Here is a 23,371-nt window from a genome sequence, read left to right on the forward strand (position 1 = left end):
TCCTTGACTCTGCTCTAATCCTTCTATTGAATATATTGTTTTGTCTACCTTATTTTTTAGAGTTCTCTTCCATCCTTTCATTCTTTTTTTCACTGATGCAATTTCTCATCTTATCTGTAGATGTTGAAGATTTTTTTTAAAGTTTTTATTTGCTCCTGGATTTTTATCATTCCCATCAGTTCCTTCTCCCTGCTTTGATCTGTGACTTCTTGGAGGTTTCCCTCAAACATGTGATGGTCCCTCGCTGTCTGTTAAGATCTAATTGGAAGCATCACTTTGCTAACTGATAGACCTCACTGCACGGATTTGGCGACCACGTCTCTGAATTTTGAACCTGCCTTGGGTTCTGTAAGCCAGATTGCTTTTGTTGTTCCTGGCCCAGTCACTCTGTAGTTCCAAGGTTGTGCTTCCTCTGTTATGCCATGTCAGTTACTACTCCTTTATCTCATTTTTCATCTTTCAAACATCAAAAATCATCTGCAGTTTATCCTGTCTTGGGTACAGCTTTTTTAAAAAAATACTTTTAATTCTAATGAGATGAGATCTCTGAAAGAAGGTGGGAAAAAAAGTAGATTTGTGGTTGGTCCACTCAAAGTTGGATTTATACTTTGAATGTAAATTCTGAGTTTAAAAGTTTTGATTCAGTATAGTTAATGATAGTGATTCAGACAATACTTTCTACTATACCTACAATTAAAATACTGTACATTTCTACTAGGGCCTTGATTAAGAATCCTGTTCAAACTACTCATCCTGCCACATTGTCCATCAGTGTGCAGTAATGTGGATGGAGTAGTTTACACTAATGCACTTCTTGTTGTTTTGTTGCTAAGTCAGACATGACTCTTCTGCAACCCCAGGGACTGTATCCCACCAGGCTCCCCTGTTCATGGACTTTTCCAGGCAAGAATACTGGAGTGGGTTGCTATTTCCTTCTTCAGGGGATCTTCCTGATTGAGGGACCAAACCTGCGTCTCCTGCATTGGCAGGTGGATTCTTCACCCACTGAGCCACCAGGGAAGCCCCAGGCTAATGCATAGATATTACAAAATTTTAAGTTAAAGTCTTAATAATTATTAATAAACACATCTAAAGCTTGTGGAAAGGGGAAGCAAAAAGTGAATTTCAGCTTAATTTTTTTGATGGGTTAAACTCAGGCAGTAGGCAGGATGGGAAGATTCACTTGGGTGGAGGCAGAATTTCAAAAGGTGCTTGACTTTTAATGATAAGTTTTGGGGGGGATTGTTACTTATTAGTCTTCCAGTATGGTGATTTTCTAGTCTTTGCCATTAAACCTGAAGTCTACTAAGTAAGCCTTTTCCCTTCTTGTAAAGATTGTAGAAGTCCATCTGTTCTGTCCTTAGCTCTGAATGAAGGTAAATACTCTTCTTCATTGAACATTAAACTATCAGTGAGTGGGTTCTGCTGTTTGATTTTTGCATTTGCATTTTATATCATTAATCTTTGTCAGTGTAGTTTATTGAGGTTTTGAGCCAGTGATGATAAGGCTTTAATCATAAAGGACAGTTACCTTAAATTTTAAAGTGAGATGAGAGGAAAGTAACCTGTTGGCAGCTAATACATCCAGGCTTTGCTCAGAGGCTTTAATTCTGCCATCCTTTAGGGAATAGTAGATGCCAGAAGTTTGAATCGCTTCAGGAGTAGGCCTGGAGAAGTGTTCACTATTTCTTTGGTAGGATCTAGCCAGTAGTCTGTAGGTTACTGATAGACTAAATGAGCACCCATAGTCTGTAGGGCTACGTCTGATGAAACTTCTTAAACGTTTCAGCACTAATATTTCCAAAGAGAAACAGATATAATTCATAATAAAGAAAAAGTTTTAATAGAGAAAAACGGGACAAATGTTACCCAAAGCCAAAGCTCTACAAACTAGTCTATATTTTGGTGCATTTTCTTACTATTTTTATTCCCCTCATAGATTTTATAGTCAGAACTGACTTTTACTGTGTGTAATGTGTCATACTCTTAATAGTGGTGACCTTTTAAAAGATAACTTCATTTAGAATATAACTATTTGAATGAACAGTTTTCATGCTGTGTCTCTTTTGAGATTCTAAAATTACACATTAACCAGATGGCTTAAGGAATATATGAGTTTCAGTTGAAATCATTTCTAGCTTGAAGGAGAAATTCTTCCAAATAGTGGTACTTTTCAGGTATGTTATGTGTAGAACTTTTTGTTAATAAGGAGTAAGTGGCCTTGCCAGAAAATACCTGAAACAAGCAAAACGGTGGCTTATACACCCATTTGGATAGTTCTTATTATTGGCTACTGGCAATGTTTATTTAAATGCTCTGTATTTTAAAAAAACATTGACTAGATTTTCTCCTTGTTTCACCTTTGATGCGTTTGTGGAGGACACGGATAGAGTGTGACAGCGTGGTGAAAACTACTTTATTTTAATAGAAGGAAGGAAGGCTCATCTGAATTAGTAAACAAAAACCAAGAAAACCAAGTGTTAAAACTGTTTGTGTTCTGTGGTATTAAAGAATGCTATTACTCAGAGCTACTGACAGTGACTGGGATTTGATTATTGGCCTTTACTTAAAGGAAGAGAATTGTCCTCACATAGTTCAGGCTGTTTTAGTATTTGACTATGGCTGTGTTTTGGGCTCTTCACAAATAAATGGATACTTCTAAAGTGTTTTAAAGATAGCTTATTCTCTAGAGGGTCTGACAAAGCTCTTTGTCACCTACCCAGCACCACTGCAGATAGTTTGAATGTGTATCATTAGCATGATTTGCCTTCCAGTTGTAATCGATCTTAAATAATTGGTCAAATGCTTCTCGATTCCTAATTTGTCCCAGATTCTGTTCTCAGCAGCTGGAGGAGGAGCAGTAAGAATCTGTCACCTAGAGGAGCTTGCTTGCTTACTTAGGAGGGGGATACCAGGCAAGCAGTTGAGACCATGTAACGGGTGGTGAAACAGAGGTGTAAGTGTGCAGAAAGGTAGAAGTTTGGTGGTGTGGCTGCTGGCTGAGGTTTGCTGGAGGTCGATGGGGTCAAGCTTGCTGGGACAAGGAGGAGGAAGAAGCCACTGCAGGCAGAGAGCAGCATGCGCAAGGCAGCAGAGTGGCATGATGAGTGGCAGATAACATGTAGAGTAGAATGAATAAAACTGTGAGATGAGTGGAAAGTATTCTCTGAGGCTCTCCCTTGTGTAATATAGTGGCAGTCTTACTTAACCGTGAAATTCTCAGAGCTGCTTTGTCTGTTTCTTGGCTGTGAGAGAATCTTAAAGCTATACCCTTTCATCCTCCAGATAAGGAAACTGAGGCTCAAAGAGATCTATGGCCTTCAGGTCACTAGTGATAGAGCAGCCCTGGCATGCCCAGCCTCTGATTCAAAAACGCTTGTTTCCTCACACTGTCTCCCAAACTAATACATTTATGATTGGCGTTCATTTACTGCAATGAAATGCTCTCACATCGATATTATATAAAGCATTGCATTTAATTGTAGTAAATGAATAGAAATAGAAATCTCCGCTGCATTTCATTGCTTAAGGAAGAAACACTGAAGTCTTACTAAAAGCTTTCTCATTACTATAAAGGCAATTTGTAACAGGTGCTTTCCAGGTTCATTTGTGGGTCCGTTTTTAAGAGCAGCAGTTTATACCACATTTCTCATATCTTGCCTGTGGAAGTTAGAGTACAGAGGTTTCCCATGGAGCTGCCCGTGATGCAACACTCAGCAGTTCATGGAGTATAAGGAAAATCTTAATGCTTTATCGTTTGACATTTTAACCAAGGAAAAAACACACTTTTATAGGTTTAACTTACTGTGACATTTTCTCCTATCTCCCTTCCCCTTCAGGTTTCTTCAGGGCAGCTTACTAAAAAGTATAGCTCGTGCCCAACCGTATTTCTAGATGACAGCACAGTCAGCCAGCCTAATCTTAGAACCACAATAAAATGGTGAGTACAGCTAGGTTGCCAAGGCTGAGTGGCAGACCCCCTTCATGCTGAAAGCATCCTCGCCATACATAATTTCATTCATTTGGTTTGTCCTTTTCAGTGATCAGGTTAAGAAACTGGTGTCAACTCTATGTTGGTTTCAAGGACCTCTCAATATGAGTCTTCCGTTTCCATGTTAATCATAGAGTACATGATAGAAGGGAAAGTCAGTTAGCAAGTGAGAAATCCCAGGAAAAATGTAAACCTCATTTGATTCATTTCTATTGTTAAGACAATGTTGAACATAATGAGAAACAGAGGTACCTGTTTATTGTATGTTTCTAGAAAAAAATTATTTCTTTATGAGTTGGGAGAGTCCTACAACTATGTAGACTAGTTTGGAAGCTACCATTAGAAGAAGGAACAGCTTGTCCCCTACTGGCACTGAAGTGAATCTGCAGTTAAATTTAACTGGACTTGGTCAGATTTATCCCACTGTGCATTTTTTTCCTGTAGTATTTCTGTAGGAAATTTTACTTCTCCTTCCTCTCCCCCAAAGAGGGGGAAAATATATCAAAACTGTTTTAAGGGGCATACTCTCAAGCTTAATTTCTCCATAGATGAAATTTGTTCAACTGAGATTTTAACTTAATAGACACTTTTAATTTTTGTTTTTGTTTTTTTTTTAATTTTTGTTTATATATGGGTATCTCTAACACACTGTATCAATCAAAGCAGAGAACAAAAAAAGAGATGAAGTTTCAGAAAGAAGGCTGTGGCCAGGCTTATACTTAAGAAGACACGAACAGTGTTACAATGATGAAAACTATTCCTCAACTTCTGGAAGCCCCTCATAGTCCACAATTGGAGATGCACAGTCCAAAACGCCCTAATCATGGGAATGTTCAAGTTTATTTAAGAGAGAGAATTAAAAACCAAACAGGATGCAGACCTTCCTACCTCCCTTGGGGTTGTCCATGGAACATTAGCTAATGTCTTCTTAGCATATGAATGTTGACTTTCCAGAACAGTTTGGGAAATGCTACTTGAAAATATTAGTATCCTTATCATTAATTTTACTTTTCTGTCTTAAAAATATAATTAGCTTATAAATTTAATTTAATTTTTAATGTGCAAGGCTTTTTATTTTTTAGCTATTTAAATGATCAGTAACTTCTAACTTTAATTAAAAACAACCAGTTCACAATCATAATAATGTAACTTTCTTATAATATTAGTTTCGGTCAAATCGTATTTCAACAAAAACTGAGCCTCATTGCTCTTTAAAGTCCTGAGTTTTGGCACTTCTCTCATAATCACTGAATGTTTTTATTTAGCCAAGACTCTAAATCTGTGGGTTAAAAACTACTCTCACTGTGGCTAGACTCACAGCTTCTTTTGAATTCAGAAGAGCCTGATGTTCCAGTATATAATTCAGAAGTAGTTTTAAAGATTAACCTTGCTCAGACAAGTAGGTTTCATGCTTTTTATTCTCAACCTAGTCTTAGTGTTTGGAAATACAGTAAATTTTTTTCTCATTAAGTTTTAAAAATGACCATTCACATTCATTATTGATGAAATAAAGGTTTACTGAGAAAATTAATAGGGCAAATTGGCTTTTAGGAATGATTTTGAAAACTACGATGGGATTAGTTTTCATTTGGGGTAGGTGAGCCTTATTAGAATCACTTATGCAACTTTTTCAAGATGTATGTCTCTGAACACATACATGGATTCCACCTTTCCTCCCTGCCCTCAAGACACAGTCTGTGGGTCTACCTGCCTCTCTGTCCCTGTGTCTTTCTCTCTCACACACACACCCCTTTGGACAAGCTGAGGAATGATGTGTGAGGCATGATTTCATAGACAAAAGCATCCTGAGAGATTCTGATCTTAACCCTGACTCATTCATTCCTAGACTTGGCTGCACGTTGCAGTCCCCTGGGGAGCTTTAAATACAATCCTGTTGCCCAGGTCGTACCTAATGCAGTTAAATCAGAACATTTTGAAGCAGAAGCCAGGCAGTGTTTAAAGCGTCCCGGGTAATCCAGTGTGCAGCTGACCTTGGGAGCCACTCTCTGCTTTGAGGGTAGGAGAAAGAGAGCTACTTCTGATAATTGGTGGGACCTTGAGTAAGTCAACTTTAAGCCTTGATTCTCTTATTTGTAAAATGGGTTAAGTATCATATTAGGTCCAGTTGCCCTTTTTATCATGTAACTTTTAATTCTGTGACTTTAAAATCAATTTGAAGAAACTTTGAAGCACTATAGAAGTATCCATCTTTGATGCTAACAGTGTTACAGGCCTTTCTGCAAATGCTAAGATTCTATAGACGAGTTACAAAATTCAGATTTGCCTTCTCTCTATTAATAATTTTGAGTTTCATTTTAGATACTGAGAACAAAGGGAAGCAAATAACTTAACCAGAGAACCCCTTAATTGCCTAATACACAGCGTCTGTGAATAACTTAGGGCTATATTAATGTAAAAACTATCTGAGGACTTGTACCTGTTGGTTAGTTAATACTTTATTTAAAATAATGTGGAAATACCTGTCATTAATAGTGTACTGTGCTGTATTGTGCTGCCTTATTAGCAGTGCTTATTTCAGGATAACTAGGCCTATCATCAATTTTGTGACTGTAAAATTTTGCTATTAAATTTTCTAACAATTATGTGTGAAAGTGATTTTAAATCCATTTTATTTGATATGGAGTACTCGTATTACTTACTTTTAGAGAAATAATGGAAAATAGATGTGTGAGGGGGAATACCGAACTGAATCAACTGAAATGCAGTGCCTAACAAAAAGCCACACACACAAAATCTGTATGGCTTAAATTTAACCATGTGGATAGATGATGTAACTTGTATGGGATGAAAGATTCTGTGCATAGAAGGACAAATGACCGGGGACATATATAGTAATTTATATATTATGATAATCAACCCAAACATGTCTTCTAAGAGCACATCTATATTTTGGGTCTCCTAATTTTGCTAAAAGCCAAAGAACCTAAAACATGGGGGATACCACCTATGGGTACTGCTCTGAATTAGGGTGTGTGGGGGCCACCGGGCATCTGGATGGTCTTACCTCTCTGCCAACCCTTTAAAATGTCTTCAGGCCTAATGTGATAAAAACCAATTATTACAATATTTTTTTTCCCTCCACAGTGTGATCTTAGCAATATATTACCACATAAAGAACAGGTGAGCTCTTTTAAAACCTGTCTTGTTATTCCAGCTAGTTAATTTACACAGTATCAAGTTTAGTGTTAATAACAATAGACAGTATTAGAGTAAGCTTTTACTGTCAGAGTGCTTTCATTACAGTATTGAAGTGAATCATCTATTTTTATTTTGGGACTCTTAATTCTTTAAGTTTTATGTGGTTTATATGGATATTTACTGTATTAGAAATTGAAATTTAAAATTTAAAAAATTAAATCCACTGTATGTTAAAGCAGGCTTTCCTTAGCACTGCTGAAGTTTTGAGCTGGATGAGGCTTTGGTGTGGGGTGCCACCCTGTGTGTCGCAGAGTATTTAGCAGCACCCCGGCCTCTGCTCTGTAGGTGCAAGTAAGGTGTTCTGCTTCTCTCCACATTAGGACAGGAAAACTGTCTCCTGAGGGATGAGATCACCATCTGACTGGGGACCCCAGTGTTTAACATAAGTCATTTTTTTAATGAAAAATAACCATTTCCCACAACAAAATAGTGGAGAGGATAGTATCTCATTAATAGGAGACAGTTGATTCTCATGTCAACATTGTCTGCAGTCGTTTGCTTTGAAGAAGCAATATGAAGATCCAGCTACATGCAGACATATAGTTGGGAAAAGGTGAATTTTTAAAGCCTTGAGATAATTGGACATATTCTTTGATACTGTCCCCAAAATCCACATGTGCCAGTTTATTAAATTAGTTAAGATGGAGTTCCAAGTCATTATCAGTGAACTTGAGGTAGATACTATGTTAAATTAATGCCCATTGATCTGTCATGCATACTGAGTGGATCTTTTTATCTGTACATGATTTTATAATAATTATACATTGTCATTTGCCAAGTATTGGTTCACTTGTCTTCAGACAGTGTCAAAAACTCACTCTTGTTAGTATCACTACCAGTCTTATCGGAAAAGTCTTCAAGTATTGATAAATCAAGCTCACCATAAATAACACACTGGAAGGTACAAATTTTCCAAAAATGCTAATGTTTTTAGCTTGATGGTTTGAATTTTATCATTGGCAACAAATAGTTTAGAGTTTTCTTTGAAGTGACAGGCTCACTTTGTTCATTTTTCAAAAAATGACTGTCAATTGGTGTTTCATGAAAAAAGTGGTTTAAATATGATGTTCTAGGGGAAAAAGTGACCTGGTTCCCAGTGAGTTACAAGTGCTCTCCCTTAGCACGGCCATGTCTCAGTACATACAAGTGCTTAATGCATACTTTCCGCTTACTCAGAGTATGAGGAAGAGTAAAGGTTTAAGAACACTTAATTTTTACTCTTTCATCATGGATGTTCTTAAGTGAAGCAGATTTTTTACATTCATTTGGCCAGGAATAAGTGAATGACTTCTAATTTAGTTTCATACCACTGCCTTGATTCACACTCAGAAATGAGCAATTTTACCCACTTGCTTTTATACAATCATAGTTAAGTGTCAAACAGTGTAGAGGCAGGTGATGTCTTGGTATTCTTATAAAAAAAGTTTTGACCTCTTGGACTTACAGGATTTCTGAAGAGGGGCCAGGGGAGATTCCCAGAGGCCTATAGACCACATTTGCAGAACTGCTGTTTAAATGGGCACAGTGTAGTAGTGTGGTGGAATTTAAAAGAAAAAGCCTGGTCTCTCTTAAAAGACAATTAAAATTTTTAACTCAAACTATTTAAAAGAGACAAGAAGAAATAAACAATAAGAATATAATATGAAGAACAAAAGGGGGTGGAGACAAGAAAAAATCATGAATCTCATATTTACATTCATTGAAGTTAGAAGACTTTATTGCCCACTACTACCACTTTATAAAATGTTCTTGTATATTCCATTGTGAGGTTAGTGAAGTGGAAATGTATTGGTCTACGAACATTGCCTGTTAGAAGGGGTCTGTGTGGGTAAAGGCAGCTCTGGCTGGTTGTAGAAGAGATTTCATGCAACTTGGTGTGCTGAGTATAAAATAGGTCAGAAAACCTTTCTAAGGGCACAATCCAGGAGAATATGTAAAACTGTTTGCTTTATTAAGGTTAAGCTTCCTCTACTCCTCTCTCTACTTTTAGCAGATATTTTACTAACCTAGTAACTCCTGAATTAATTTTTAAAATACACATTCTTATTTTATAGAGATGCCAATAGGTCCTTGGACATTTTTGATGAGAGATCACATCCACTCACAGTAAGTGTCACTTTTATTGAAGGTGTATTTTTCTCTTATTACAGTTGTGTTTATTTCATGCTGATTTGCTTTGAAGTTAATTACTAGAAGAAAATTATTGCCTCCAGCTCAAAGCCAAGATTGTCTTCCTTTAAGTCTTCTTCCCCCACCCCATATTATGTCAAGTAATTTTACCAAAAGCATGTTGTGTCAGGGATGTGACTGATAAGAACCAAGTTATGCTTTGTATGACGAATGAGCAGGTAAGTAAACATACCCAAGTAACAGAAAATGTAGGTTTTTAAAGGATGATTTTCCATAGCATCACACAATAGAAACATTTCCTAACACATATGTAAGACCTCTAAGGAGAAAATTTAAAAACTGTTTAAATTTTAAACTAATTAAAATGACAGGGTTTAAAAACTCACTTCTTCCGGTGCTCAGTAGACACATGCGGCTGGTGACCGCTGTGTAAGAGAGCACACTCTTAGAGCCTCTGGTTACAGGACACTGGAAAGGTGTTTTCATAGTTGACTGCAGAAAAGTATGATGACGTACAATGATCAGCAAGACTTTGAGCCTAAAAAGAGTTTGCATTTGGTTAGAATTCTTTGGGGAAGAAGGTGAAAATACATTTTCTGAGGTTGTGCTTGCATTTTTCTTTAATGAATGGTAGTGAGTATTGAATCACTATGGTACTTTAGGATCCAATTGTTTATATTTAAAAGACTACAAGATATGTCACCTAGTCAAAATTATTTTAAGTAGCACGTGGGTCCACGTGTGAAGATTGCTATCTTGAGGGTACTTTTAAGTATTTTTCTTCAGTGGATCCTTAACATTGTGTTTTTTCTTCTTTCAGCGAGAAAGGGTTCCGGAGGAGTACTTTCAGCATGATCCTGAACACAAATTCATTTACAGATTTGTTCATACTCTTTTCAGTGCCGCCCAGCTGACTGCTGAATGTGCAGTAGTGACTTTGGTAATATATTTTTCTCTTAATAGAAGCATCTCTAGAAATTTTTTTCTTATACAGAAGGTATGGGCCTGTTTTTCAAATGAAAGTAGGTTCCTGAAATGATCATCAGAACTTTATTAAAGAGAAATGTATCAAAAAGAATTAAAACATGCAGATTTGAGCTTTAGTAATCATCATGATTTAAAATGTTGCCATTGCTTTTCTCATCACAAAACAGTTGATGTTAGAGGCAGCAGGAGAGACTTCTGGTTTCTCCTTCCACACCTCAGGATGCATGCACACACAGTGCACACAGGTACACACCGGCAAAGTGTGCTGGGTGGTAGGATGGAGGTGATCACTGAACTTCCTGGCCCACGGCAGGTGTAGATTCAGTGTGTTTCTGAGTCTCAGGCTGTGTTGCCTAGGCAGTGTGATGTGTGTCTTGATTGAGACCGACTGCCTTCACCTCCCTGACCTTGGACGACAGTGTTAACCATCTCTACTGTCCCCTGGTGCCTGCGTGTGAAGGTACCCAGGACTGGGGTGTCAGCAGTGCTTGGAAAGGCTTTACTCAGGTTAGCCTGCCGAGCTCCAGCTATGTGAGGACCTTTCTGTCATCCATACTGAATTCCTATGGTAAGATTTTATCATTTGAATAATACATCATATTCAGCTGAGAGGTAGTTGGGATTGCCCAACTCCTCCCTATAGCAAACCTATAGGGGAAAGTCAGCTGCATGGTCTGAAGGGAGGGCCTGCGTCCACCGCTGCCTGCGCCCCTGCAGGCAGAGTGTAGGAGAGGAGGCTTCCCCCCAGTGGGCCCCGGGTCAGACGCAGGCCTCTTCTTGGAGCTGCGAGCCAGTTACAGTGCTCAGTTCGCATGTGCCTGAGAGAGGCAGGAGTGGCGCGGGCACGTGGCGAGCTGGGGAATGCAGGCAGGAGAGGGTGTGGGGGTTGGAAGAGGGGCATTTCTTTGTAGACAAGTGAAGCCCGATGGACCTGTGAGACAGCACAGTGACCGTGTCTAGCAGTCATTTGACTGTACGGGATTGGAGCCCGAAGCTGAGCGAGAGGCAGGGAATTACGTGTAGCTGTTCAAATGCAGAGAAAGTACGTTAAATAAAAGTTGAGGAGAAGATAGATCTGTGGGGACTGTCAGCACTTACAGGACACATCCCCAGAGGAGTGGCCAGTCGGAGTGGTAGGAAACCCAGGAGAGAATCAGAAGAGCTGCCAGGAGAGCTTGAAGAAGGAGAGCATGGTGCACGTGCTGAGTGCTGCCAAGGAGCTCCTTAGGGCATAAATAGGCACCAAATGCCTGCCCGTGTCACGGTTCTCAGTGCTGGGCATAGAGGAGAGTTCTTGCCTTTCTGAGGTAAGTAGAGCAGACATAAGGGTTTTGTGTTTCTCTAGTTTTTATGGAGTATGGTTCATTTACAGTGTGTGTAAGTATCGGGTGTACCACAGAGTGTAAGACTTTTAAAAATGAGTATTTTTAAAAAGATGACTGTTTGAAGTAGTAGTGAAAGCTAGAAAGAGAAAGCAAGGTAAAGGGATGGAGAGATTAGAGGGGCTTCCCTGGTGGCTCAGACAGGAAGCAGTCTGCCTGCAGTGCAGGAGACCTGGGTTCCATCCCTGGTTTGGGAAGATCCCCTGGAGAAGGGAGTGGCAACCCACTGCAGTATTCTTGACTGGAGCATTCCCTATGGACAGAGGAGCCAGACGGGTCCATGGGGTCACAGAGTCAGACACGACTGAGCGACTTAAGGCATGCACGCTAGAAAGACCAGAAGAGCCTCTTTACAGAGGTGAGATCTGAACCAGGACCTGGCTGGACTGAGGAAGATGAGGGGCCGATAGCACAGGCGGGGGGCAGAGCACGAGGCGCAGACAGGAGCGGGTTCTGTGCTGAGGGATCAGCAAGGCGCCGCTGTGATCAGAGTAGGGAATGAGGGAAGGCACAGGCGATGAGGGCACAGAAGGACGATGGCATCTCACACAGGGCCTCGTAGCTAGCAGGCCACAGAAGTGACCTGTTTGATGGGAGAGCCCTGGCAGATGTTGGGCAGGCCCGTAAAGTGCACTTAATCTGAGAGGCTCTCCTGGCTGCTCTGGGGAGAACAGACTGTGGTTGGCGGTCAGTGGAAGCAGAGAAGTTAGGAGGCAATGGCAGTGATAGAAGCCAGAAGTGTCGGACAGAAGAGCAGAGCCGGCAGGTGACCAGTGAAAGTGGAGATAAGAATTCCCAACAGATGGTAGTGAGATAACTCAAGTGGAGGTCTTTGGTCCCGGCAGCCAGGCGTGTGGCAGTGTCTCTCAGCTCTGAGGGAGTGGGGCGCTGTGATGAAGAGTGCTGGCTGTTTGTCATGAAGGCAGCAGTGACCATGCCTCAGTAGTTTCAGTGGGGCAGTGGCGGCCAGGGGCAGACTAAATGGGCTAAGGAGAGGATGGGTCATGAGGAGCCAGTGTCAGAACATTTCCTGAAGGAAGTGTTCTAAGGGGTGGTGCCGGATGGGCTGAGAACATGTAAGAGAACATTGGAGAAAATCTCTGACAGAGAAGGGGGGTTGTTCAAGAAGAGATGAATTGTGGGAACAGTGTTCTGCAGAAATGAGAGGTGGGACTGACTTCATTCATAGAAGAGTTAGCTTCAGGGAAAAGAAAGAGATGTCACTTCCACTGAGACAGGAGGGCAAGTGGTGTAAATGAGACCAGGTTTGCCTCTAGTGAAGCTGAGAGGAAGCTGAGGGACTGCCCCTAAGGTTGAACTGCCTCTGTCAGTGCCATAATACAGCAGAGGGGCGGACCCTGTGGGAGACTCATTCTTAGAGAGTACTGGCGCATGCGGAGTTCTCTGGGGAGTTGGGGGCAGAAGTTCACTAAGGGTATATAATCTCAGTAACCGTGTTTGAAACACAATTGAGTTTGGAGAGCTTTGGCAGATCGGAGCTGTCAGTCTGATAACGGGACATTTTTCTTTCTGTCCAATGGCATATATTTTCTTCTGCAGAGGTAACACCATCACAACTTATGTCTTTAATCTTTACTCAGCTGTTAACTTGGTCTGGTTCTTTATAGAATAGCCATTTGACACATATAAAAGAAGCCATGAAGTCATCCCACAAACTACCTGGCTGATTTAGAGGAGCCCCAGGGATTCAGACACCGGCAACTCTTAACCACCTTAGAACCAAACAAATTGACTAAGTTGCAGAATATGTAAGACCAATGAGTTGTGAAATAATGGAGATGTGAAAAATCGGGGATATGAACAAAGAGCTCTTCTGTGCATGAATCTTCCCTAAAAAGGCACTAAATGGAAAGCACAGCTGCTTTGTGCTGCCTGTCCTGCGTGGCACAGCAGGGAGGCTCCTTGACCTGGGAGGCTCTCTTGACCACCAGTTATTATCTTCGAGTTCACCCTCTGAAGAGAAGATAAAGAACTGCTCAGTCTTACCAGAGTTTTACATACTCAAGCTTTATGTAAAATTGCCACGTACCCACCACCAGTATGGTAGGTACATTGCACACGGTAGGCACTCAAGCATTTACTGAACACTTGAATCGATGCTGGGCTATACGTGCTGCCTTTTACAAGTGGGAAGGTAATAACACAATGCCTGTCTTTAGAATGCTGAGATGTCCTTTCATTCCTGCGACCAAAATTGGGTTGGAAATTCACATGGGCAGGGTAGAAATACCAGACTGAGAAATATTTGCCTTACAACTGTGACCTGGCCTTTGGCCTTGGCTGGCCGAGCAAAAGTCTCTGTAGAACCAAAAAATAAAAGACATGTTAAAAACAGATGAAACCTATCTTTCCTAACAATTCTATCACGGCCCTTAAACTGAACTAAAATCAAAGGTCAGTCCTCTACTTTTGCAGGTTTACTTAGAAAGGCTTTTAACTTATGCTGAGATCGACATTTGCCCCACTAACTGGAAAAGAATTGTTTTGGGAGCCATTCTTCTTGCCTCCAAGGTTTGGGACGATCAGGCTGTTTGGAATGTGGACTACTCCCAGATCCTAAAGGACATGACAGTTGAGGACATGTGAGTTTGTAAGGTTACGGTGAACTGTCTAACCATTTCCAGTACCTTATTTGCTCCCATAAAGTTTACAGCCTAAGAAATGTTACATTTTAAGAAAGGTTACGTTGCGCAGAGAGCTGAACTAGGTATAAATATATGCGCAGAGAGCTGAACTAGGTATAAATATAAAATTAGACTTCTTTCTGTCTAGCTGTAGTGTAACCATTTGTATTTCCCATCATTAATTAGTTAAATCTTGGTGTGTTACTGTTGTAATATTCTGCTTGATAAATTGAAATTACTTTTCTGGTGGTTTTTGCCATTTTACAAGCTCACTACCAGAACAACATGATGCAGTAAATAACTTCACGTCTTTCTTAAAGCTGTCTACCAGGTCCAGTCTGTTTTTAAGAGACACATGTCTGGCCTTGGAAGTTAAGTGGTCACTGCTGAGGTCTTAGCACCTCCAGACTACTGAGGTTATAACTTCAGCTTGAGTCACACATTGTATGTTTGTTTTTGCAGGTCTTTTCTTCTTTTGTAATCTGAGGTTGTCTCTAAGGTTCTGCTGTTACGGAAACCGTGATGTACAGATGACCAAATAGAAAGGTTTCAGATCTCTGTGTTCTGTCTTCTCCACTGTCAGCAGTGTTCCCCATGTTTAGAAGTAGGTCTGCTGAGTTAGGAAACTCCTTTGTCTCGGGTAGCCCAGGAAGTGTCAGTGGGGCCTCACCCGGGGCACTCAGCAACCACAGTGGTACTTGGTGGGGCCTCGAGTTAACTTGGGGGGTTCCTCACAGATGGCATGCTCCCATGGGCGTGAAACATCAGGCTTGCTGTCTGGCTGCAGGGAAGGGCCCCGAGGGTGGGAGGCAGCAGGAACCAGAGAGGTATTTGCAGCAGACTCTAGAAGTGCTCACTTGACAGGAAAAATGTCCTTGTGGGTGGCATTTAGGAAAACGTAAAGGGGCACCTCTTTATTATAGTGAACAGCAGAGGACAATCAAGGTCATGGCAGGCAGTGGCAAGAGTTTGTTTTTGTTACCTTTGCCCCTGACTCTTAATTCAGATTTACCAAAGTGCATATTTACAACTGAAGCAAAGAAGCTTGTGACTAAGAGAAGGGACCAGTGATTGTTGGTAGCTGTCAAAGTGGCTTTTGGTGAAAATGTCCACTTTGATGATAAAAAGTGTCATGGTGATATTGCTGGTAGCCACCTTAGTGTTACGGCAGATAATTCGAGATAAGTAGAAGTACTTTTGGAATTTGTAGAAACTAAGGTGACATTGAGCACCACTATCATCCATCTTTAAACTGGTTCCTTGAAGGAAGGAAAATGTGTAATCATAAACACCAGGTCTGCCATGATGGCAGCTGAAATTTTCTCAGAACCTGCAGCTAAGCTAATGGGGGCTCTGGGTCCAGTTACAGCATCAGAGAACATGCAGGGAAGTGTGTGGATGTTCATAGATGTGAGCCCAATAGCACTGATGGCAGTGTCTAGCTACAGGAAGAAGCTAATTGTAAACAGCACTTTTCTGTGTACAACAGAATCACCAGGAGCTATGTTCGTAATAGGTTGCTTTTGTTTATGATCTTTGGAAACTGGAAAGCATTACAGCCAAGTGTTCAAGTCACATTTGTCTCATCCCCCTGCTGTTGGCTGCTATTTGTAATGGTCTCATTTTGAGTCTAAATTGAAAAATTGGCATCTATCAGCTTTTCCTTAAAAGTTTTCTAACATCCATGTATCTTGTTGGAATATATTGAGCAGCTGCTGTTCAGAAAATTTGCTGCACCTATAAATGGCATGCTCTTCAGTCATCTAGTCATTTAGTAAAGCTCTGTTAATAAACATGTTAATCCTATGAAGTACTGTATTTCCACACAATTAAAATGTATTAGTGGAAGAGAATATAAAAGGGATAGTGAAGTGCATTTATTCCCGTAGTAAATTAAGTCCTGATTAGCTGATTATCAAAACATTATCTGATTTACATTTCTATAGACTTATGGCCATATGAACAGGAAATTAATTTTGGAGGTAGGTTCAGTTAGGTTTAAAGTTCGGCAAATGAGAAACCTCATTTCTGCTCACACTCTGCTCTCCACGCAGGAGAACATCAAACATTTGATGACTTACCAATGGATAAAATATTAACACTTTAAAACCAGGAAACAAATATTTTGAAAAATAAGTCACTTTCATTTGTCTGGGTATTTATCATTTTTATATAATTAACTCTTTCAAGTGATTGCTGTGAAAGTGGTAAGACTTACTCTGATTTTATTTACTTAAACATTAGACAAGCTAATGACTGTGTATGGTCCCACAGGAAAGACCTGCTCCCAGGACCCTACTTTCCCACTTCATTGAATTTGCCGCCTGCGTGCCTATGCACCTTCTGTCCTAGTCAGGGCCGGCAGACGGAGCACAGGGGGAAGTGCTCCATCGGGGTCATTGCTCAGGTGCATTTAGTCTAGCCAAGACATCTCCCCTTAATCCTACTGCCTCCCATAGCTTAAAAAGTGTATCCCATCCTGTCCCAGGAACACCTTCTGGTCCTACTGGGATAAAGAGGAACAGAAACTTGCATTCTGCCCTTTGCCACAGTCCCCTGCACTGGAGCGGGGGGAGGGGATTCCCTTTCGCATGGAGTGTAGCTTATTTATTTATTTATCTGAGATGAATCCTTGTTGCCTCAAGAGTCTTCTCCCCTCAGAGATAATAGCAGTGGCTCTCCATGGCCCCATTTGTTGCCATGGTGATGTGCCTACTCCTTTTGTTGGCGTGTCTCTACTTCAGTAAGCCCCTTCCTGTTATCAGTGAAAATGTCTGCAAGTTCTCCAGAGCTAATAAACAGCATACATCATTCCTTTCATCTGATGACTATAGCGGGGCCTTGTGAGTGAGCGTGGAGCATGAATGCACAGCTGCACTAATGGAACTCTGAAGAATGAGCCCCCGAGTCAGCAGCATGGGTGCATAAGAGGGCCGTAACCTCCCCCCCTTGTCCCAAACTCCAAGTGCCAGGACGCAGGAAGAACCACAAAGAGCTGTACCTTGTTTGAACATTAGTGTATTAATCCAGCTGGGGAGCCATTATTTGTTTCCAAACTGTATTTAGAGCTGTTGTGGCACAGAAATGGGGTTTCTGAAGATAGCCCAGTTGACTAAAATTGTCCTATGTTGGTTTTGTCTTCTCCTCCCCCAGGAATGAGATGGAAAGGCACTTTCTGGAGCTCCTTCAGTTTAATATTAATGTTCCTGCCAGTGTTTATGCCAAATACCACTTTAACCTTTGCTCCTTAGCAGATGACAACAACCTGAGTTTTCTAATTGCTCCTCTTAGCAAAGAAAGAGCACAGAGCCTAGAGGTAAGACTGGGGATTCACTAACTGGGTTTTCTGTCAGCCACCAAAGCCAGCATCTGTGGCTGACTTAAACTACGCAGTGACTAACAGTTTGAAGAGCTTATTAACCCATTGGCATCTTATTCCCTGTGTCTTTCATGGGTTAGACAGAGAGATCCCATTATTTTTTTTTAAAAAATTACAGATATCTCTTATGTAACCATAATTCAGAATATTTTAAATCAGATTTAATAGTTCTTAATGGTTTTCCATTTGAACTTCCACACTTACATATAACCATACAGGAATAATTTCTTATAATTGTATCCCTAATCATATGTACATTGATAATTACTTACCACTCTTAACTGCCTGAGCTTGTAGTGTGTGTTTGTGTGTATCACAGTTCAGCCCCATGAGTTTATTAGACCAGAAGCATCAGGGGCTAACCTGTGAGACCTATACTTGGAAATTATAATGTGGGTTCAGAAACTGGATGTAGAAAGTAGGTGGGTTTTTAATGGAAGTGGTAACAGACACGGGATGAAGGCATTTGTAGTAGTGGTTTGAAGAGTAATTTGAAGTCGTTTGTGATTTCTGGTGGGTATACAGCAGAATGTACAACTGAAATGAACACATATAAAGTTGACACTTTTCTGGTACCTTGGTACTTTAGAAATCAGACATTTTTCTACAATAATTTACATGCATGTGAAATAGCACCTTGTAGTGCTTCATCACTAGACCTTTCTTGCCTTCAACACACACCTACCTCATTAAAATGTTCTTAGTGTGTAGTAAATAATGAAGACTGAACAGAAGTTGAATAGCTGGGTAAATACTGGTTTTGCTCAAGTGTGTTCATTATGCTTAAGGATCTAGTATGTAGGTAACATCATATTGCTGTTAGATGGGGCCTATTTTGGGAACCCGGTTTTTAAATATGTTCCTCCCTGCCCCAGGAATCTCATCATAGCCCTTGAAGAATATTATCTTAGGGAATCAGCAGTGTAGATATGAGCTATCCAAAGTAGCAGCAACTGTCAACCTAAATGAATGCAGAGGTGTGGCTTATCAATGCTGCTTTCTTTGAGGTTGGAACTTTTTTCCCCCAATTATACTTACGTTCTATCTGATTGACTTTCTTAGGCCATCTCCAGACTGTGTGAAGACAAATACAAAGACTTGGGCAGAGTTGCTGTGAGAAGGTCTTTCAGCGCTGATAATTTCATTGGTATTCAGCGCTCCAATGCCATCCTCTCATGAACAGAGAGAGGTGAGGGGTTGCAACATCATGAACCCCTGGTAACAAGGACTGGAGAAATACCACCTCTCCTGCTCAGAAACCAGCAAAGTTAGTATTTTCACCTAGAAGAAAGACACTGAATTCAAGAGACTTGCAGACAGCAAAGGTTATGGTCATAGGAAAAACTGGACCTTGTCAAGGCAACACACTCTTCTGTCCTTTTTAATGTAAACAGAGTTACAAAAACCACTCCAAAGCTAAAAGCTCCCAACCCACCCACAGATATTTGCTTACTGTGTAGGCCGATAACTGTGAACTATGTGAGGTTTTTCTAATAGTTTAAATTTTTAGACTTTAAAGACACTAACTGTATAACTTTTACTTTTTCCTATTTTTCTCGCCCACGTTGCTGCATATTCCTTTAGAATCAATGCAGTATTGCCGTTCAAACACGGGACTCCTGACGACTCATAAAGCCACTTAGGAACAGACTGCTGTAGCACTGTTAGGTTTTGAAGGATTCTTCCTCCCTATTTCATTGAAGCTGCTAGTCATTTTTGGCAATCAGTTTAAACCAAAAAGCTGCTGAATAACACTTGTCATTCAGTTTTTTTGCAAGCACTACTTATTAGCATATTAGCATGTTTGGGATCATAAGCAGAGAAAGTATGTTGTTACCTACTTCTATTGGGTCCGAGCTGCATTTCTTGTTAACTCTAATGGTGCTTCTCATTTTCTGATGATTTTCCTCTTTGTTAAATACTTGTATTAAAGGATATTTTCATAATTCTAGCCAACCTGTTAGTCCAGGAATAAGCAGATAGTGAAATAGAAGGTGTCCCAAAAGTCTTGGTGCAATTTTAAGCTTTAATACAGTGTGCTTGGACACTCCAGGACACTGCCGCAGAAGTATAAAGGCTACAGACGCAAAATATGACTTGAAAGTTTACTTGAATTTCTTCTAAACTCATTTGGTTTTGTAAATCTTAGATGTTAAGCTTTTAATTTGAATTTTTTGTTTCAGTCCCTCTTGAAGATGGCAAACAATAGGTTGAAACAAAAGGTTAAAATTAAGAGCTTAATGTTTAAAATTTACAAAACTAAATGAGTTTAGAAGAAATTCAAGTAAACTCTCAGGTGATGTTTTGTAAGTTTGTAGCATTTATATTTCTACAAGTATCAAAGCTTCAAATTGCACAAAGACTTCAGGAGGATATCTTGTATCTTTATAGACCTGGCCTCCTCTTTTTAAAATAGTCCTTTGCCTGGCTGGGCTGTTGATCAGCTTGAACACGGAAGTTTCTTTTTTCTAGGTTTGGTAAAGGAATAATGAACAATAGCATTAGTTCTCGGTAATAAACTGAAAGGAACTGGACCCTAGTAGTAGTGACAGGAAAGTAAGCGACATGAAACAGCTATTCTGTTCTGCGTGTTAACCTGGCTGTAGGTGTGTCACTTCAAGTTGTTACTTGAGGAAAGATAAATCTTAGGAACCCTTACCTCAGGCTTTTTAAAACACAGGGTACCGCTTAGCCACCAGGAAGCCCATTAAAAGACAGGGAGGTCCGGTAATCAGTCTTTTAGGAAATTGGTAATGATGTCACCTAAACTTGAAACATTAAAAAAAAAAGTGTTCTCAACTATGTAAAATCTTTCTCCTACCTTCTCAAACATAATCCTAGGAATTTTGCCTGTAAACAAAGCATTTCTGGGCTAGAAATACTTTCTCTCTTTATAGCAAGGCTTCACATTATATTGAGTGCCACAGGTTCCATCATTTTTAAAGGACAGAGACATAAATGATAAATAATGGATATAAAATATTACAGTCTTACCACCTCAAAAAATATTGTTTATGGAGCTTGGAGAGTCAAGTATCGATTGCAGTTTTATTTTGAAAAGAATGCTACAACTTGTGTGGTTTTTCTTCCTCATGTTTATATTAAAAGAAAAGCTAATAAACTCTATTTTAATTAGAACACGTGGCTGTTGTGCACCTTCTCACTGCTCCCGTAACATCACGGCTCTGCTTAGCGCACATGTTCTCAGTCCGCTCTGACAGGCAGGCCTGAAAGCATTTTCCGACTACCCATTCAAAAGTTTCTTTGACCGTTGCCTTTAGTTAAGAGGCATTTATTTCTTCGGCTTATGTTCTTTTCAACCAGAAAATAATTTAGTACACTTAAAATCACTGGCTGTGGTGCTCAGTGGCATGGTGCGTTAGATGGCACTTTGGAATTGTGTGTTATTGTACCAACAGGGGAAAAAAGCACACTGGAAGATAAAAGGTAAAACACAGAAAGGAGTTCCAGAAATGCTGTTGAATCAGAACATGAGTTACTTGAGGATTTCAAGCCACTGAACAGGAGAGAAAATGGAATAAGAGGAAGTAGAACTGTTGTTATAAAGAGGGTGATGTTAAACAAGCCATGTGATGTACCAGGTCACCGTCAGGTTTCTCTAAGGCCCTGGTCACTGCACTCACGCAATACTCCATCACTCCTGATAGTACTGTTGTGTCTTCATCCACCTTCATTCACTACCTAAGGTCAGATCTTCTAACTTTGTTCTTGGTAAGTTGTTGATTAGGAGAAATAATCTGAATTAGTGCAGAAGGAGAGAAAAACTATGACAAATCACTAAGATAGTTTGTACCATGTAATAATATGCCAGTTACTAAGCAGAAATGCTGTCACAACTCGAGTGGTCAAAGGTTAAAAAAAAAGTGGGGGTAGGAACACTGCTTGGACACGACTGTAGTTTGAAGACAAGTTAGAATCACTAAAAATTGCTCTTTCAGTGTTAATTCTAGAGACAATTACAGCCATTTTGATAAATGGAAAACTTAAAGGTTCTCATAAGTACTATAGGGCATGAAAACTAGCTCCTAGTAGGGGCAATAGGGTAGTGTTGAGATTTTGTACCTAGGAAGAGTTTATTCCCTAAAGTACTAAGACTATAAAAGAATACCTCAACTCAAATTTATTTTCATTTTTAGTTTTTGGAATATACTGATCGTGCAATTTTAACTGGAATACTGTGAACTGAACTTTATAAGGACAAGACAAAGGTTTCAAATCTATGTTTGAACCAAATGAAATTGTCATTTTTCTACATTAAATTCACGTGGTTCACCCTAAGACAACTTAGGGCCCAGTGTTTCTGAGAAGTTTTTTCCATTCTGTATCAGATTCTATCATGACCCTATTCTATCACATCTAAAGTACCCTGTATGCCCATTACTGAAATTCAACATTACTAAATCCTGGTTTTATAACAACTCATGTTTCATTTGTTAGTTTTCCCATTTTATAAGATATACCATTACTTGATTTTTTAAAAGTGCTGATGAAGTCAGTATTTACTGGAAAATCATTCCCTCTATATTTCAGGTTATGCAATGTTTTGGGAAGTGTTTCCATACAGCATGTAGGTTACCTGAACTCTATGATCACACAAGCCTTCTAACCACGTGTAGAGTGACTAGGACTGTTCCTCGCCCAGAAGCTGTGGTCTGTGAGTTCAGAGCTACTAGGTAAAGCACCTGATGGCTGGCAGAGCCTCTCTCAGGCAAGCGCTAGTTTCTGTGCAGAATCTGTCGATTATCCCTAGCATCTACCAAGGATTAGATCACCTAAGATCTCAACTGTTGGCCACTTACCACCCTGGCCGGCCTGACACTGCCAGCAAAAATAAAATCCAGGAGCCCTTCAGCAAAGTCTGGTCCCTTGTACACAGGTGCAGTCTGGTTTCTGAGGCAATTTAGTCTATTTTAAATGGGTTTGGCAGATGAGAGAACAATTTACTTAGTGTGAAACAAATTTTAAGAATACCAGTTTGTGGTTTAGGGAACTCTAGGATGCAGAAAGAACTAGGAAAGTGAAATAGAAATTAAGAGGAATCCAGAGGCAAATGAAAAGTGGTTAACATTCTTTAAAAAAGGCCCAGGTAAATGTGAAGGGAGCTAGTGATTTGAATATTAGAAAAATTCAGCGACAGCCTCAGAACCTAAGGTACTCAAGAATGTGTCCATATCTACTCAGATTGTTCTCCTAACTTTTTCTTAAAACATCTATTCCTTCATCCTGGCATTCTCATTTCCAACCTTTCCTTCTGGCTCCCCAGACGGTGGCCCTGTATTTCCTCCCTGTGGGAACTGACTCTTCCAAGGGCAAAGGTTGAGTGTTTGGTCACCTCCCACTGGCCTCTCTCAAGAGGATCATCTCAGCTTCACCCTCTGACTTTCTGCTGGTGCCAAATGTGGCAGTGCTTGATGCTGGTTACTACTGTGATCCACTTCCAAAGCCTTAGCAGGTTCCAGGAAGTACACGATTTATATGGCTCACAGGCTAACTGGTCCCTGTGAGCCCCTTTAATCAACTACTTGGGCCCTCCTCAAGGTGCTTGTTCCCCATCTGCTGCACTCAGTCCCCTGACCTGCCCACAATTCTAGACGTATCACCTCAGGCTAAGCAGCAA

At 40.2% G+C, this 23,371-nt stretch overlaps 1 protein-coding gene across 1 annotated transcript in view; it reads left to right on the forward strand.

Moving 5' to 3' along the window:
* Positions 1-20,871, forward strand: part of LOC133063264 (cyclin-Y-like protein 1) — a 35,260-nt gene extending 14,389 nt beyond the window's left edge. The window contains exons 4-10 of the mRNA XM_061152379.1: positions 3,840-3,940; positions 7,097-7,132; positions 9,265-9,316; positions 10,161-10,280; positions 14,146-14,312; positions 17,508-17,670; positions 18,796-20,871. Of these exons, the coding sequence (XP_061008362.1) occupies positions 3,840-3,940; positions 7,097-7,132; positions 9,265-9,316; positions 10,161-10,280; positions 14,146-14,312; positions 17,508-17,670; positions 18,796-18,912 (756 nt within the window). The 3' untranslated portion in view covers positions 18,913-20,871. The remainder of the gene's footprint in view (positions 1-3,839; positions 3,941-7,096; positions 7,133-9,264; positions 9,317-10,160; positions 10,281-14,145; positions 14,313-17,507; positions 17,671-18,795) is intronic.
* Positions 20,872-23,371: the final 2,500 nt, after the last annotated feature.

This window comes from Dama dama, chromosome 10 (assembly GCF_033118175.1).
Source record: "Dama dama isolate Ldn47 chromosome 10, ASM3311817v1, whole genome shotgun sequence".
In the NCBI taxonomy this organism is placed as follows: Eukaryota; Metazoa; Chordata; class Mammalia; order Artiodactyla; family Cervidae; genus Dama; species Dama dama.